This window comes from Strix aluco, chromosome 18 (assembly GCF_031877795.1).
Source record: "Strix aluco isolate bStrAlu1 chromosome 18, bStrAlu1.hap1, whole genome shotgun sequence".
NCBI classification, from domain to species: Eukaryota; Metazoa; Chordata; class Aves; order Strigiformes; family Strigidae; genus Strix; species Strix aluco.
Window position 1 is genome coordinate 3152482 of NC_133948.1, and position 17435 is coordinate 3169916.

General features: G+C 51.4%; 3 protein-coding genes across 5 annotated transcripts in view; 1 reads left to right on the top strand and 2 right to left on the bottom strand.

The window, feature by feature from the left end:
• Window positions 1-663: 663 nt before the first annotated feature.
• PSMD9 (proteasome 26S subunit, non-ATPase 9) lies at window positions 664-3595 on the bottom strand. Its single transcript, XM_074843773.1, has 6 exons — window positions 3437-3595; window positions 3231-3333; window positions 2264-2451; window positions 1679-1780; window positions 1060-1148; window positions 664-731 (listed from the first exon to the last, which is right to left on the bottom strand). The coding sequence occupies exons 1-6, from the start codon at window positions 3548-3550 to the stop codon at window positions 704-706; spliced, it is 624 nt and encodes a 207-aa protein (XP_074699874.1). The 5' UTR covers window positions 3551-3595; the 3' UTR covers window positions 664-703.
• A 1184-nt stretch (window positions 3596-4779) lies between these two features.
• HPD (4-hydroxyphenylpyruvate dioxygenase) lies at window positions 4780-10824 on the top strand. The gene is made up of 14 exons (XM_074843772.1): window positions 4780-4823; window positions 5056-5082; window positions 5871-5933; window positions 6717-6821; window positions 7023-7065; window positions 7159-7241; window positions 7373-7462; window positions 7588-7691; window positions 7856-7933; window positions 8099-8261; window positions 8593-8664; window positions 9385-9507; window positions 9653-9769; window positions 9927-10824. The coding sequence occupies exons 1-14, from the start codon at window positions 4821-4823 to the stop codon at window positions 10035-10037; spliced, it is 1182 nt and encodes a 393-aa protein (XP_074699873.1). The 5' UTR covers window positions 4780-4820; the 3' UTR covers window positions 10038-10824.
• Window positions 10825-12057: 1233 nt separating this feature from the next.
• The window catches only part of SETD1B (SET domain containing 1B, histone lysine methyltransferase), a 54728-nt gene continuing 49350 nt past the window's right edge, over window positions 12058-17435 (bottom strand). Inside the window, exons 18-19 of one of the 3 annotated variants that reach the window (XR_012625601.1) lie at window positions 16593-17067; window positions 12058-15443 (exon numbers count right to left, since the gene is read on the bottom strand). Coding sequence is in view for 1 of the 3 variants with exons in the window: in XM_074843767.1 (XP_074699868.1) it covers window positions 16894-17067 (174 nt within the window). In the remaining 2 variants the exon portion in view is untranslated. Of the gene's footprint in view, window positions 17068-17435 lie in introns of all 3 variants that reach the window. The other 2 variants (XR_012625600.1, XM_074843767.1) reach the window with 2 other exon arrangements.

Here is a 17435-nt window from a genome sequence, read left to right on the forward strand (position 1 = left end):
CCACAAATAAAAAAATTATTATGTTTTTTTTAATTTAGAAAAAAAGAAAAAAGGACCCAGACTAGGAGTACTTCTATCACAACTATATGAACTACTGAAAATAAATCAAAGTAGAATTATAACCCCTATTCCTCATCTCATTAACTTAAAATAATTAGGCATTCCAAAAATTCTTTCATCATGTTTAGTGACATGGTTGTGACATCAGTGACATTAGTTGTGGTAACACGGGGAAGATAAAGTATCAAACTTCCATATTTCCTGACTGTCATCTACTATTACAGACACCAAAAAGTGCTCTGGGACTTTGTAGCATATATTACAAGATGTTCAGTGAGAACTCTACAGAGGACAAAAAGGAATGCTCTGTTATCACCAAGCAGGAGCATTTCATGATCTTTTAGAGCCTGTATCACGGGAAGTTTGGGTCTCTCTAGAGCCTCATTCCAGACTGATACAAGGTGTAAGAGATGAGAAGCCGCATCTTCTATCTCTGCAAGCTACTCCTGATGATCCAGTGCAATTCTGAACTGCAGGCAGGCCCTGCTCTATCAGAAGCTCTTCAGACTCCGTGAGTCTGGCACCTAGAAGCCACAGCCTCTGAAACATTCATTTCAGCAAGAACAGGTAGGGAAGTTTTCAAACCAGATCAGAGTCCAGAAAGCAGGCACAAACTTCAGCTTTATTGTTTTCCAAGCAGTGGTCATCTTTGCAAGGGAACGATATTGCAGCTGAAAAAGAAAACGGTAGAAGGAAACATTAAAGTCTCAAAAAGGCATGAATCAGACCCACCACAACCCTCCTCCATTGGTTTTCTCTGCCAGGAAAACTAGCCACTGAGCCCTTCCTCCCTGTGCTCACATTTGGTGCAACTCCCCTCCCCGTATCACTGTGCAAAACTGTCAGCCTCCAGCTCTCAGCTGTACCTGCCAGTGAAGTCCGTCAGAACAGGCAGCAACACACACCGAGAGCAAAGCAGAGAGCTGGCCCTGCTGCAGGAAATGTGCTCTGAGCTGCCCGAAAGCCTCATCTCCTCTGGCAAGTGAAAGAGCAGCTTACCCCAGGAGGCCCTTCCCGGCCCAGCGCTTCGGAGTCAGCCCCACGTGCACTTTTTTGCCGCTGCGGATCACAGTCACACTCAGGGGTCTCTGAAAGGGAGAAAAAATAAAATGTAAGAATAAAAGATGGCAAATTTCCATCATCAAGTCAACCCCCTCTTTCATTCTTCTGCTCAAACACCAGAAGAACATCAGGCCTAAGGGAGCTGTTCTTCAGCAGCGCCCACTCCCATCCCTGCACCGAGATCTGAAAGAAGAGATCACTGGGCAGGGAGACACCTCCAGGCAACCCCTCACTTCCACTATGAAGTACTTGATGACTCTCTGGCAGCTTCTTTGGCCAGTCCACAAGTCATGAGGGTGGCACAGCAACACAGCCTGCTGCTGCGGGGAGTCCCCAGGGGAGAACAGACAATATGATGCTCACAGCAAAGAGCACACATGCCTTTGCTCTCTCCTATCCAGCAGGAATTAGCTCAATGCTGTGAGAGAACAAGGCTACAACAGCACAGGCTGAATGTGACACAGAAATGATGATCCCAGAGATGCAGGTTCCATAGAAAAAGCTCTGGCTAACAGAGAGAGGCAAGAGAATGCAGTCACAGCAGAAATGAGCTCACCCCTTCGCTGTGCTGCACCACTGTGGCAATGTTCTGCAGGTTCTGGAAGTTGTTTACGTTGACGGAACCAAACTCCACAATCTCATCATCGACCTGAAGTCCCTGGACAGAGACAGAAGAGAGATGAGCATCTGCCTTCTTCAAAGACAGGTGATATCACAGGAGCATCACCCTTCAGCCAGCCACATGGAGAGAGATGTGCTATGACACTGCTCTTCTCATCATCCAGGCAACTGACCTACGTTATATCCTCTCCATGTCCTCAGGAAGCTGGAAGGACTCATTCCTCTGTCCTGTTTTATGGGAAGAGAAATACTGGGGCTAGAACAGTCAGCAAGGCCTGGTATGAGCTGTGTGGTGCAACAGTACAGCTGAGAAGAGAGTACTCATCTCGTTCCCATACAGTGACTAGTTTCTTCACAGGAAATCCCAGTGTGACAAAAAAAAAAAAGCACAGGGGGCACCCTAATCAAACCCTCAACTTACTCCCACTTATTAACAAAAGACAGAGAAAGCCATCTGCTACGTTTTCTCTCTGGGTCCAGAAGCAGCCTCCCCACGAGCTGTCAGACCCCACCAACTTACCGAGATACTCGCGGGAGATCCCGGAGTCACCGCGTTCACTTTGGCAAAAGCCTGTGGCAGGTTCTGGCTCATTGCCTCGGCCAGCGCCTCCGCCTCATCCTTGGCGTGCTTCTCCTTCTCCCGGGCGTGCAACTGGTGAAGAGCTTCCTCCACCTGCTTCATCAGGGCCTTGTGATCGTTCTGCAAACCTGTGGGTGACACCATTTAGCACAGAGGCAGCAGGACCGGTTACATCGAAGGGCTCTTTCTCAGCGCACGCTCTTCTCCACAACTGCGCAGAAAATGGTCTTCTGGGTGTCTCGGATCCCCGCTGCAGCTAGAGACAACCTCTGCTGGTGGATCTGCTGGGTCCTGGTGCCAGCCCTGCTCACACAGCCCAGCAGATTAGACACTGAGAAAACCACCCTACAAATTTTGGTTAAACACACAAGGAAGCGGGGCTCCGAGCCCCGGCGTCACCTAGAAATCATCAAGCAGCTTTTTCCCATCGAGTCATGTACTGTTACGTATGTAGAGCAAAAGCCACCCCAAAATAACAGGTATAAGGTAAGCCTGGGAAGAAATAAAATGCCACGCTATTTTTTAACCCAAAGCTTATTCTACAAACAACACCAAAACGCATCGCTGTATTTCACGAATCCCAAAGGGCTCCACAGCAGAATTTCAAGGCCGCTGCAACAACACGCGGACAAACGCGTTTTACTGACTAAGCCGATCCCCATCGGCTACGAGCAGGGAGCAAAATCCCTGGAAAACAGACTCAGAGCAACCCCGTTTTTCAGTTTTTGAAGAGCCGCAGTGAGCGGGCTGAACGATACGGTGTTTGGGATCAAACCGTACAAGCCGTTACGGGGAGCTTTAGCCCGGCCCGGAGCTCTGCCGCGCACCCCACCGGCGGGAGGCGCCCCCCGGCCCCCGCGGCAGCCGGGAAGGGGCCGCCCGCCCGCCCCCTCGGGGCCCCACTCACAGATGATGTTGTGCCGGGCGGTGCGCACTTGGTAGAGGTCGATGTCATCGCGGGGAAACCCCTCGGCGTCCACCAGCGGCTCGTTCATCCCGACGCCCTTTTGCTGTGAGGGAAGAGGCGGCCGTGGGGCTGCGAACCGGCCCCGCAGGCCGGGCCCGCGCCCCGCCGCCCCCCGCCCGCCCCCGCCCCCGCCCCGCCGCACTGACGCCCTCCAGCAGCTCGTAGCAGGCCTTGATCTGCGCCTCGATCTCGTCCTTCCTCTTCACCAGCTGCTGCACGTCGCTGATGGTGACGGGGCGGCTCCCGCCCGGCTCCGCCATGGCCGCGACGGCCGCTACGGGCGCCGGGAGCGGACAAGCGGCGTCACGGGCGGCGGGGCGGGGCCGCCGGAGGGACCGGCCGCGGGGGCGGGGTCAGTGCTGGGGGCGGGGCCGGCGGGGCCGGGGCCAGGGCCGGTGTGGGGCGACACAGCGATGGCAGTGCCACAGGGTGACACAACGGTGGTGCCACGGGGTGACACAGCATTGGCAGTGCCACAGGGTGACACAGCAGTGGCGGTGCCATGGGGTGACACAGCACTGGCAGTGCCACGGGGTGACACAGTGGTGGTGGTGCCATGGGGTGACACAGTGGCAGTGTCACAGAGTGACACAGCAGTGATCATGCCATGGGATGGTACCATGGTGGCTGTGCCATGGGGTGACACAGTGGTGGTGGCAATGACATGAGGTGACACAGCTCTGATGGGGACACGCGGTGGCCCAGCAGTGGCAGTGCCATCGGGTTATACAGCTGTGACCCCATCCCTGCTGTTGGCCCCTCTCCAGCCTGTGCCCGGCACACGTGCTGGGGCGGCGCATGGCATCCATGTGCCCCATGGAGTGTGGCCGCAGGGGACACAGCCCCACCACCGGACCCTCACGCTCGTCCTGCACACCACTGGCACCCACCCAACCCCCCCATGATCACCCTCCTGGCCCCACCGGTGGCTCCGGCTCACCTCCACTCCCAGCTGTGGGGTGTCTGTGCCCCCATCCCGCTGCTCCCTCGTTTTGTGACCCCTGCAGCGCTGGGCTCACCACAGCTGACGGTGACACCGCGTGGCCCCAGGCCCGGACACCATACGTGTGGCTGGACTCCGCGTGCAGCCAAACAGTCCCGGCTCAGCGCTGGCCGGGATAGGACACGTCCCCACGAAGGGGTGAACGTCCCCAGGGGCAGGCGGGGGGGCTGGGGGGGAATGTGCTGCCGTGGTTGCATCACCCCACCACGGCCCTGGCACGTGCCAGGGAGGTTTTGCGGTGGGGTTAACAGGCTCCCACCCCGCAGAGCCTCGCATGCTCACCACCCTCCATGTTTAACCCCGCTGTGCCACAGCCAGGGCTGCAACGGACTCCGTGATGTGGCCCCAGAAAGGACGATGTGGGTAGTTCCCAACCCAAACCAAACACAGCTCTGGGTCGCAAATGCTTCAGGTTGGGGGTGGGAGAAGGTGGAGCCGAGGAGGAGCTTCCCCTGTGCCACCACTATATTACAGGCCCTCCTGGACTCGCTCTCTCTTTGCCACTGTCACATCGCCAGGTCACAAAAATGGTGAGGGGCAATGGATGGGAATTAATTTAAACAGCCGGGGGTCAATGGTGCAGGACATCTCAGGAGCTTTACTGGGTTTAATCTGTGCTTAAATACAGAGTTCTTAGTGACTGGGCTGGAAGTCGTGTAGAAGAGCCGTTCCTCATACACTGACCTTTGGATTCGAGCTCTCCGGGGGTTGAGGTACCTTCCTGAACTGCTAACATCTCTCTTTTCTGATTCTCTCTTTTAGACGTCCTACACAGACAAGGGAGAAAAGGTAAGAGCCGTTTCGTGTGTGCAGGCCTGCCCCGCTGCCTGGTGTGAAACATCAGCTGTGTTCATGCAAATAATATTCACTCCTTACTCCTTGATTAGCTGGTAAAATCAGAAGTAAAACTGCTCTCTGGCTGGGCCACACAGGATGTGATTCTTCATTGTAAATCAACATTAATAATGGAAATTTATTTCCTTTTTCTGTCTGGTTTTGGAGGAGAGTGACAAATGGCAGACGATGGGTATTTCCTGGCCAACCCCAATGCCTAAGCACAATCCTCATTTGTTGCAACATTTATTTCCAAGTGTTGCACCTATTTGCCAACTTTTTCCCCTATAAAGTGTTTTCCAAACCACTGGTGCACATCGCAGTCGGGTGCCCGGTGCCACGGGTTGGATGACAGCGGGGAACAGAGCGAAGGGGGATTTGTCCTGGCACTGGTGGTTGTGTAAGAGAGTTTCGGGGAAGAATTAATCTTTAACGCAGCAAGGTTCATGGGTGGGCAGCCCGCTGCGGGGACTGGGCACAGGGAGCACTGTCACAGGAGCCAAGCTGGAGCTTTGCACCTTCCACCCCGCAGAGCAGGATCCTGCAGGATGTGACTGTAAAGCACTTTGAAAAATCACTGTTTTGGGGCAGCAGCTGGGGTTTCACCCAGTTAATTCAGATGCATTCGCAGGAAACACATTTGCAGGGTCGTGGCTGCTGCTTCTCCCTGCTCCGCAGACAAGCAGCACTGTGAGAAAAGCTGCGGCGGTGGCTCTCAGCCCTGTTTTCCCCCTTCCCTTTAGCCCGCACGAGGCCGCTTCATCCATTTCCACTCCATCACCTTCTGGGTCGGCAATGCCAAGCAGGTGAGGCCAGCTGGGCACATGTGATGGTGGGCACCCGCCGTGCCGGGGCAGGGTGGACACTCTGGTTATTGGCTGCTGGAGGGGACGGTTTGTTGGGGGTTGGTTCCATGCCGGTGTCCCAAAGCCCGTCCCTGGCTCAGCGCCTGTGCCTGCCTGTGCCTCGGCTGACGGCCTTGGGGGCCCTTGCGCAAGGCGAGGGGCGGCTGCCCGGGGGTGTGTGAGGGAGGGGCCCAGAAAACACAAACCGGCACACGTGGCACGGCTCGAGCTGTGGTCACCAGCCTGCAGTGACATGGCGTCGTGGTAGTTGTTGTCCATCATTCTGCTAAAAGGCTGCTGGCGAGTTAAAATTCCCTCTGCTTCAAACCTGAGCTGCTTTTCACACAACCTCGCAGGTGAACAGGAGACAGGCAGAAACGTTTCCTCCTCGGCAGCGGCTCCCTGCCTGCTCATGGCCACGCACCAGCCTGCGCCCGCTGTGCCCTGCCTGTCCCCAGCCACGCTGGGTTCGGGGGGGCTCTGCAGGCAGCGCTTCCCACTGAGTTTGGGTTTTTTTCCCCAATATGGGCCCTTTCGCACCTCTACTTGCTCCTCCCTGGCTGCTGGAGGGAAGCAGAAAAGCTCGTCTGCTCCCTACACACACATGCACACGCGTGACTCGCACACACGGCAGTGGCTGTTCCCCATGGGGTGTTGGTGCTGCTCTGGCTGTGGGGAGCCCCGTGGGAACCGGGGGCTGCCGGCACCGTGGTTTCACCCGGGACGGCTCTCGCCTGCCCGCAGGCTGCATCCTACTACTGCAACAAGCTGGGGTTCGAGGAGCTGGCGTACCGGGGGCTGGAGACCGGCAGCAGGGAGGTGGTGTCACACGTCATCAAGCAGGACAAGGTAAGGGGACTGCTGCACCTTGCAGAGGTACCACCGCCAGGGTGGATTTTGGGGGAAGACGAGTCAGTGTCAGGCACATGGGTGCTGCTGAAACCCGTTTGTACCGTTAAACCCCACGTCTGCGGTGCCTCTGCCCCAGGCTGGGGCCGCAGCCGCACTGCCACGTCTCCATCCCTCACCTCTCCTCTTCTTCCTCACCAGATTGTGTTTGTTCTCTCGTCCGCTCTCAACCCAGGGAATGAGGGTAAGTGCCGCGGGGCTGGAGACAAAGCGGGAAACGGTTGCGGTGGGGAAAAGCTCCTCTGCTCATGCCTGTGGCTGCTCTTGCTCCGGGCAGAGATGGGGGAGCACCTGGTGAAGCACGGTGATGGGGTGAAGGACGTCGCCTTCGAAGTGGAGGACTGCGACTTCATCGTGCAGGTAGGCAGCTCCTCTGCTCCATCCCACACAGCACCCCGAAACAGTGAGGGGAGGTGGGGAAGGGCCTGGGGACATCTCCCCCCAGCCCGGGGGAGCTGCAGCAGGAGCGGGGTCTCTCTCCTTCTGCCCAGAAAGCCAAGGAGCGCGGAGCCGTGGTGGTGAAGGAGCCCTGGGTGGAGGAGGACAAATTCGGGAAGGTGAAGTTCGCGGTGATCCAGACGGTAAGCGCAGGGCAGCTGCGGAGCCTGAGCCCTCACGCCGGAGTGGGGTCCGTGGGAGTAGGCTGGACCTGGGAGGTCCCCAAAAAACCAGGGCCACCATGCAACCACTTTCGTCCCTCTTACAGTACGGTGACACCACTCACACCTTGATAGAAAAGCTCAACTACAAGGGCCTCTTTCTACCCGGGTACCACCCACCCCTCTTCAAAGACCCCATGCTGCCAAAGTTGTGAGTACTTTGCAGAGGGTCCTGCCCAGCTCTTTGCCGTTGTGTGCTGGTGGGATGTCCCAGCGAGGAGCTGGACAGGTCCCCACTGCCTTGCTCTGGAGCCCCCCCATGCTGCGGGGTGCCCCCGAGCCCAGCTGAGAGCCACCCCCGGCTTCCCCCCACAGACCGAGTGCCAAGCTCAACTTCGTTGACCACGTCGTGGGGAACCAGCCCGACCTCCAGATGGTCCCAGTGGCGGACTGGTAAGAGTAGGGACGGTTGGCAGGAGGTGGGATGGAGCAGCAGCACTGCTCTGCTGGTCTCATCCTCTCCAACATCAGCTGCTGAGGCTAATTAAGCCAGAACAGAGCTTCATTAGTGCAGGGATGGAGCAAGGGACTTGATTGTACCCTTTGTGGCCTGGACAGGTATCAGAAGAACCTGCTCTTCCACCGCTTCTGGTCAGTGGATGACAAGCAGCTGCACACCGAGTTCAGCGCCCTGCGCTCCATCGTGGTGACCAACTATGAAGAGACCATCAAGATGCCCATCAATGAGCCGGCGCTCGGCAAGAGGAAATCTCAGATTCAGGTGGGTGCACTCCGGTGGTTGATCCATCCGGCTGCCACCACCTTGAGCAGGGGCTTTGGTGACGGAAAAGGGACCAAGGGGTCAGTGGTTTGGAGCCGGCTGTGCAAAGTGGCTCTCTAGAAAGCAGCCCTGGTTCTGCTTGGGTCTGCAAAGGGCTGTCAAACCCTGGAGAGCTGCCAGCACAGAGCTTGTTTACCCCTGATTTCACTGCCTTTTTTGTCATTTTGTGCTCCCTCAGCCAATTTTGCTTTCGTGTTTTTAAGCTCAAGCCCAGCCCTTTACACGCTATAGTTGCGCTGTCACTAACGCAGTGACATTTTGTTCCCTGTAGGAATATATCGACTACTACGGAGGGGCTGGAGTCCAGCACATTGCGCTGAACACCTCCGACATCATCTCAGCGGTGAGTGCAGCCCCGGGCAGCTCCATGCCCCGGCTCTTCCTGCCCCAGCACTGCTCCACCTCCGCCCTATCCCGCCAGGCACAGTCCTTGTCACAGGGTGGTGGTGGACTGTGACACTCGTTGGGGTACAAGGACACGGGCAGGCTGAGCGGGCTTTGTGCCGCGGTTGTCTTAAAACCAGGATTAACTGCCCAGTGAGTTGCTGGAAAGGGACCTGCCTGCACCTGCAAGTTACTGGAAGATGCTCGTCCCTCCAGCTTAAAGCAACTGGGGTCTGCAAATGGCACATGCTGTCCTCGGGGGGTGGCTGGTGGGGAGCTTGGGCAGCCTGGGCTGCTGGGCTGAGCCACCACAGCACATCACCCACCTTCACCTGGGGCAGATGCTGGTCTGGATTGAGCCCAGCTGCTGTTGAGCATTTGGCTTTGAACTCCTGTCCAGACCAAAGGGCCTCCAGAGGTGTTGGGGGGTCAGGGTGGGATGAAACATCTTTGCATGGTGGCCAACTCTCTGCATTGCCTGGAGAGGGCATCTTGGGGCCATTCCTGGTGGCCAAAGCAGGAGGGTGGGACGGGTCCCCATGCACGAGGTTGGCCAATGTCACAGGAAAGTATCACTGTGCCTCCCAATGCTGTCCGTCCTGGGCCACCCTCTTGGCACAAACCTCTCCACTAACGAGCCCCAAGCCCAACGTGCGCCGGGGTCTCCCCTGCCTTGCAGATCACCAACCTGAAGCAGCGGGGCGTGCAGTTCATGGACGTGCCATCCAGCTACTACCAGATGCTGCGGGAGAAGCTGAAAACTGCCAAAATCAAAGTGAAGGAGAGCATTGACAAGCTGGCGGTGAGTCAGGCCGGCCTGAGAGGGAAAAGGTTTGCCTGGGGCTGGACTGGCTCCCCCCAGTGTTTTGCAGGGATGAGGGTGATGTAGAAGGATCCCCTTGCTCCTCTGTGAGTCTCTGAGCTGTTGCCCCATTTCTTTTCTCCAGGAACTGAAAATCCTGGTGGATTTTGATGAGAAAGGCTACTTGCTCCAGATCTTCACCAAACCAGTTCAAGACAGACCCACGGTCTTTCTGGAGGTCATCCAGCGACATAACCACCAGGTTGGTTTGGGGATTTCACAGTGATCTTGGCTTTGAGCCCTCAGGGCCATCATGTACCGTCACCCAGGCAGCTCTTGGTGCTGCTCGTTCCCAGCTGCTTCCGAGCTGATGAACCCGCTGCCCGCCCCTGCGGTCTGTAACGTTGTCACCTCCGCAGGGCTTCGGCGCTGGGAACTTCAAGTCTCTGTTTGAAGCAATAGAAATAGATCAGGACGCAAGAGGAAACCTGACGGTCCTGGAGCCCAACGGGGAGACCAAGCGCATCTAGAGGACGGCAGAAAAACACCACCCTCGCCCCTAACGAGCTGACTCACAAACGAACTGGGAAACAGCCAATGTTTTGGTAAATAGCCCAGACCTAAGCGTCATAAACCCAGGGAAGCTGCTGCCAAGATGGAGATGTAAAAGGACTCAACACCTACCCCAACCCAGCCCCAGCGCTGCCCTCCAGTGACTTCTTGGGAGAGGGAGCGTGGGAAATAGCAAACACACTCTTAAAAAGCAGTTTAATCTGATCCAAACCACCGAATTCTTAACAAAGGGCAGATACAAGGCATGTGCCAAAGACATGGAGCTATGGAGGAAGACAGAAGAAACAACTGAGAGTGCTTAAATTTAGTCTATTGAAAGTTCTCTGTTAATTTTAGCTACGCGGGAAGCTGGGAGAGGAAAGCACGGAGGCGTTTGCCTCTCGGTGCGTCTCATTTTGTAAGATTTTATTTTAATTGCTTTTAGACTCAATCTTGAATTTGCTGAGATTAAACACATGGTTTTAGGGTAGCTACAACATTCTGGAATGAGACTTAATCGAATTTATGTATTTCAGCCTTCCCAAGGCAACGCAATCTTGCTCTAATACCTGTAAATTCCTGAGTTAATGAAGAATTGAGGTTTCTCCCGTATTTCAAGAAGCAATTGCTGGTGTTGGTGGTGATTCCCTGGCTCAGATCCTGGCTACATGTGCAAAGTCCCCTCTGGGCATCACTCTGGTGTTGTCACTGTCCTTTGCAAGGGGACTTTTCCCCACCAACACAATAAAACCCTGTTCTGTCACAGCTTTGAGTGCCTGGTAGGTTAACACATCAGGGCTGGAGCCTCTCTACCCCACGTTGGCTGTGGCTGCAGGTCGAATGCTCCCCAAGGAGGCCACAGACCTCAGTACACGACTGCTGAAGAACTTTCCGGGGTCTCCAGTGCCCGCAGGTCTCCCCACTGTTACACATCTGCCCTTCAAAGCCCTGGCACACCCACCATTGGTCCCCAAGTTTCCCAGCATCAAAGCTGCTCAAACCCCGAGCAGCCAAGCCCCGGCCAAGCCCTCAGCTCAGGAGGGGCTCCTCAGACAGGAGCTCTCCCCTCAGCTCAAGCCCTGCCCCATCCAGCCACCCCCAAAGCTGAGCCCTGCTGCCTTCAGCCCCACGCCAGCCCTGTGAGGTTGGGGTGTCCCGCATCCCCATCCCCTCAGCCACTGGGGCAGCTGTGGAAGCTGAGAACTGAGCTGGGAAGTCACCTACAGCCCAGGCTCTCTCCTGCCCCTCCCCTTTCCTCCTCCATCAGCCACCCCATGCGCCCCTACTCCAGGTATCTTTTTTTTCCTAAAGCTCAGAGAAGCCACTTTGACCACCACCACGTTCACAGCAGCAGCCCCCAACGAGGGAGGGTTGGGGGCACACAGCCGGCTCCAGGCTGTGCTTTCATCTGCATCAAACCTCAGCAGCTTCCCCCTCCTGTAAACTACAGGTAACAGAACTAATTTCAGATCTGAATAAACTGATTTAAAAGAAAAAAAAAAAAAAAAGGGTCTCTGGCCCCAACAGCCTCACAGCATCACCCAGACCAGCAACACTAACACCTCGCTTCATAGATTAAGGGCTTTCGCCTCCATAAAGTTAAAGAAACCAAGATGCGAGCTCAGAAAAATCCAGGGCAGAGGCTGCAGAGCAGGGACCTCACCTGCCCAGGCAGCACCACTGAGGTTGGACAGGTTAGGGACACCCGCACCATGGCCAGGGGGCCAGCACCTGGCTCCTGAGGGTTGTAAGGATTTTTAACAGTAATAAAATTTTAAGTTTATAAACTTAAATCACTCACATATTTCTTTCATGCAATATATAATGTTGCTTAAAGTAATTTCCTGCTCACCAGAATTATTATTTTCAGTAAACTTTGCTGAAAATTGGTTCCCCGAACTGTGCTTTTCCTGGATCTGGTTCCTTGAGCTCTCATGGTTCCCAGCACAGGTCTGAGAGCAAAAAAACTGCCCTGGTTATACATTAAGCACAACATAATTTTTCTGTAAGAAAAGTCAGTATATTTATGGTTTGCTTTATAAAAGTTACTATAATACAATGGTACATAGTATTCAATTCACAAAAATATGAACAAATATATACAGCATGACACATCCACAACAAAAACACTTTCTTCAAAACAAGATACATACTGGTGACAGATTCTATATGCACAAAACATCCCTAAATTTATAAATTTGCTTAACGAAAGAAAAAGCAGAAATCCTAAATCTTCAAAGCAGAGTTGTTTTTTTAAGGAACTTAAAAAAAATATTTTTTTTTTTTTTCATTTATTGCAAACCATTTTACCTGCCTCCTTTTAAAGGAGGCCCTTTATTTTCACACCGTGAATTAAAACAACCTGTTTATAGAACCAGAAAACTGCAAGGATTGGGAGCCGGGTGTTCTTCCATTTGGCTTTTAAAACTGCCCATTTGTTTTAAAGTGTCCGTTACGATGTGTTTCTTTTCACTTGGACAAATACTACAGTGGCAATTAAGGAGGAAACTCATAAAAACAAAACAAATATTAAATTGAAAAAATCCAGTTGCAAACTTGCTTAAATACATTTTAGGTTGTCTATTAGACTGTACACATTTCCTCGCTTGAAATAAATAGATTTTGCACATTAGGTTTCAGACTGGGGTGGGGGGGAAAGAAGAAGCCTTGACTTGGCAATTTTTTGTCTTCAGTTTCTTAATGCTTCTAATTCCATCTATTTATTTGACAAAAAACATATTTATACAGAATTTACATTATACAAAGCTTGACACAAGCTGTAAATGCCACCAGCTCCTTTGCTATACTTAGTCCTTCTTCCTCCCCATCTCCTCGACATGATTTAGAGCTGGAATCTGTTTAAAAAGAACTCCAAATTACAATAGTCACTTTTAATAAATTATTTACATGCTCTTGAAGTACAAAGAAATCAGCAAAAAAATTTCAACATGTTTCTACAAGAAACAGTGTTTGAAGAGAAGATTCTTGAGTTTGCCTATGTACAGAAGATGCATTTTTTTATACTTCAAAATCCTTTTTTCCTTAAATTTTTATTTTATACAGAAATGCACTGAAATGATCCCTGAAAAAGGTCACAAAAACCAGAACTGAAACTACTGTATACTTTGTTGGAGTTTAAAAATTTTTTTTTTCTTGTAGAAATAAGCTGCTCTATACAATATAAATATCTGCAAGATGAGCCCCTTCCCCTCCCAGACCCCCCATAGTCACAGACCACTTATACTGGGACCAACCTGGAATTGCAAACAGGGGTGCAAACCAAATGGATAAATGAAGGTGTTGGGCAGCGGCAGGTGGGATTTGCAAGCACAGAACGCGCTTCCTAGAAACGCCAGCTGCAACCCTGAACTCAAACCAGCTTCGTGTTGGGAAACTAAAGATTTAAGCTATATTTCCAAAAGTTTTGCACTATTCTCTTGGGTTATTTCACCTAGTGAGATACGATTTTGCAGGGAGCACAGTCAACACCTCTCTTTTTTTCTCTTCGGTTTCAATTTAAGTGAAAATAAACTGGGGACAAGCTTTTCAGCCAACAAAACTTCACTAAATCTCTCTGTAAAGCAGCACGCACTGGTGAGGTTTCTTTAGTCCTTGCCACTATTTCCATGGAGTGCTGGAGTGCCTGTGCTGACCACAGGAGGCAAACACTGGGTCCGATCCAGGCTGGTGTGTGAATCACACACCTTCTGCCTTTCTCCTCTCGTCTCACCGTTTTCTAAGTACGAGCCAAAGTACCCGGGAGGGATGAGAGAGGCATCTCCATGGCCTTCCAAAACCACGTCTGTGGCTGGAGGGCTCCCCTGCCCCGATGAGACCCCGCCAAGCTTGCAGCGACAGGGCAGCCACAGGCAACTGCGGCAGCTCATGGAAATCACTAAACCAGACTTATAATCCTCACTGTAAAATGATCTGTTTTGGGGATGGGGCAGCTTTGCAGTCTGAGACAAAAGCTGCACAGGCAGGACTCTGCAAGCCAAGATTTAGGAGGAAGAAAAGAGCAACCTCAGGTTTGGCTTTCAGAAGTGCTGGGGGTCCAACAGCTCCATTTCCTCCTGGGGGGCTACTGGGATCTCAGCTCTTCCAAAAACTCGTATTATTTGTTTGGGATCCTAAAAAGGAAGGGGTTACGGGCAGTTTCAGAAGTACCCAAGTGATTTAGGTGCTCACGGTCTTCGGCACCCAAATCCCTTTGGTGCTCCTAAAAACACGATGAAGTACCCCAACCCGTAGGTCTCATTTCAGAAGACTGTGACCTGCCTCCCCACCTCTCCTCAACAAAGATTAAGGCAAACTGCAGGGGCTAATCCCATCCAGAGCACACAGATATGCTGGAAATACAAAACTGTCAGCAGGTACATAGGGCCTGGGCCATTTGGGGTGTCTTCGCCCCAACAAAACACACTGGTTTGATGGACCAGAGAGGAAGAAGGCCAAGGACAGCGGCAGAACTGCCGTACGCAGGGGCTTCAGTTCTGAGACACAGGAAACTTCTGTGCATTTCCAAAGCTATGAAAGTAAAAGGCCAAGCTGTAGAGATACCAAACTGGAGCGTCAACACAACAAGATGAACCTTATTTAAAATAAAATAAAATAAATAGAGCAGCTGGTTTAACTCCCAAATGCTCCTGCCATCGCTGCAGTTACAACCAACGTTCAATGACAGAAACTAGTTGTGCTTCTCGTAATTTTAGGTTCTGGGTCACCGTTACCCAATTGCTGGAAGATTTATAAAGAGTGGGGGGAAACAACAGAACAAAACCAAAACAGAGATGAGACTATGGACTGTCCAATCTCAGTGACAATTTCCTCGCCCTCAGACAGAAATACAGGCAGTATTAAGGCAGCTTGTAGCAGTCTGTGTGTTCCTGTTCTTTCAGGCCTTTTGTCTAAAGAAGAAATTCAGATGCAGAGCTCTAACCTACATTACAAGCTCCACTCCACAGTGCAGGCCTGGCAATTCCATGTTAACAGCTGACAAAACTTCCAGGAAACTCTTTTGCAAGGTTGTAACCTCTGATCGTGGAGCTGTGGTCATATAGCAATTATCACTGATTTTGAAAGGCTACAAAAATACAGCTGTACCATTTGTTCTGTGGGGAGAAGATGTTTCGTTATGCAAATAACCTTCCCATTTCATAATGACATTGCAACTTCCCCTTATAAGCCAATTAAAAAGGTTTTAGTATAACTAATCTCTACTTTTAAAGCAGGAGAAATTCAATGCAAGTTGAAAAACTGATCCTGTCTATACCTGAACAGTCGTGTAACATTTTCAGATCGCATCCAAAGAAGTATTTATTTGGTGTTTTGTCCCATTTTTAAATGGAACATCTCGAAGAACTGCAACCTTCACCTCAGCACATCTACAAGGACAAAACATATTGAAAAATAATTTCAAAATATGCCTTCCAAATTTAAAGCAGCATTCATTTTCATGCTGTAGATGGGGGAGGACAGGATTGCTCCCACAGCCTGCTCTGGGGGACACTTTTACCATGTTATTACTGGAGGGATGGGACCACCCCAAGGCAAGTTACTGAGTAACAAAGGGAGGAGAGCGGCAGGACACAGCTTGCTCCTATCACAGGAGGCATCTCCCACATTCAAGGACAGCGCAAATACTCCACACAAAATGCTGGAAGGGCAGGGAAATGCAAACAAAAATGAGAGAAGTTAATATGAGACACACATTAGCCTGTTTCCCATCTACAGGAAGAAAATCCTGTTACAAACGTGGGCCGTAGTGTATGCTTACAAGGAGGGTAAGATTTCTACAGTGTAAACACGGGCTGAATAGTCCACTTAATTTCAGACTCAGCCTTTTTTGCATGCAAGACAAACAGATCTCCAAGAAACGGGCATCCCCAAAGGCCACACGCTGTGCCACGATGCTACAGCTACACAACTGACTTGATTTCTTTACTAGTGACTGCAGTATCCAAATATTTCTCATGTACGGGCGCAGAGGTTTTGATCCCCCAGTATACCAGCATGGCATATTGAAAATTAGAGACGAGCCCAAGGCGTTGAGGTCTGCAGCTGACCTGACTCTTCCCCGGGGTGTCTGGCTTAGGGAACTTGTTCAGGCTCATCCCTAACAACAAGGCAGGACAGTTCACCTATAGTCTCGTTGCGGACACATCTCCATACATACACACACCCAAGCACACACACACACATACCCATTCACACACCCTCAAGCCTCTGGCTTGCTCTGTAACATCAACCTTACATTTATTTACAGCTTACTCTGAGAAATCTGTGCAATTTCAGCCAATCAAGCTCCCAACAAACCCTATATGGCATTTTCAGTCTCTGCTTCACATTTAAACGTTGAATGTCTTTTTCAACCAACAAAACTGATGAGAAAAAGGTAGCAGCATTTATGAAAAGATGAAGGTTTATAACAATTAAAAAAAAAAAGGTACCATTATCCCATTACGGAGCATTAATGTAGGGACTGAACAGAGAAGCTAGTGTTTGGATAGACCATGCCACAAAATGGTAGTCACCTTTTTGTGTGCGTGTTGGATCTGAAAAGGAAAGAGCACCTGAAACATGAACAGTCCTCATAAGCATGTGCGCTTTTTGCTTTCATTCGTGATCCTGGCAGAAGTGCGAAACTTGCTTGGTTTTTTTCTTCTCTTTTTTCCTCTCTTTTTTTTTTTTAATATTTTTTTCCTTTTTAAATTTTTTTCTTCCTTTTTTTCTGGTTTTTTTTTTTTTTCCTCTTTTTTTGGCAAAGTGCAACCACACCTGGTTACCACAGTTTTGACATGGCCGAAGGTGCAAGTGTGACGAGAAACCTCGAGTTCAGTTCAGGGTTCCCCTGCAGTTCTCAGAGCCACATAGACACGGGATTTTTACATCCTCAATTGGAAACTTGTAGTCATAGGTAATTTCCTCATTCACATTGATGTGCTGTTTGGAGTAGATGACAATCTTCTTTTGAGACTCCACCGTGATCACTTTAGCATAACAATTTGGCTGCAAGGGTGACAGAACAAGTAATGATTTAGGCTCCTGGTGGCCATGGCTTCCCAGCCTCCACACAATTATTTCAAGCTAAAATAGAGCAGGGCAGTCCTTTCCTTAGACAGCCTCAGCCACACTTCCAGGGCCTGGACCCAGGGGAAGCTGAGAGAGGGAGGCGTGAAGACAGAAAACAAGAGCAGCCCTCCTTGTGTTCCTCCAAAATATCCACATTCTGGTCATTTGTGACATAAAGGAGCCTGGATGATACTCCACCAAGTTTGTCACAGGCTAAGAACAGCGCAACTAACGCTTAATAATTTGGTCAGGCTGCCAAGTCTTTCAGTGTAGACTGCAGCAGAGAATACTTTCCCCATGTGGAC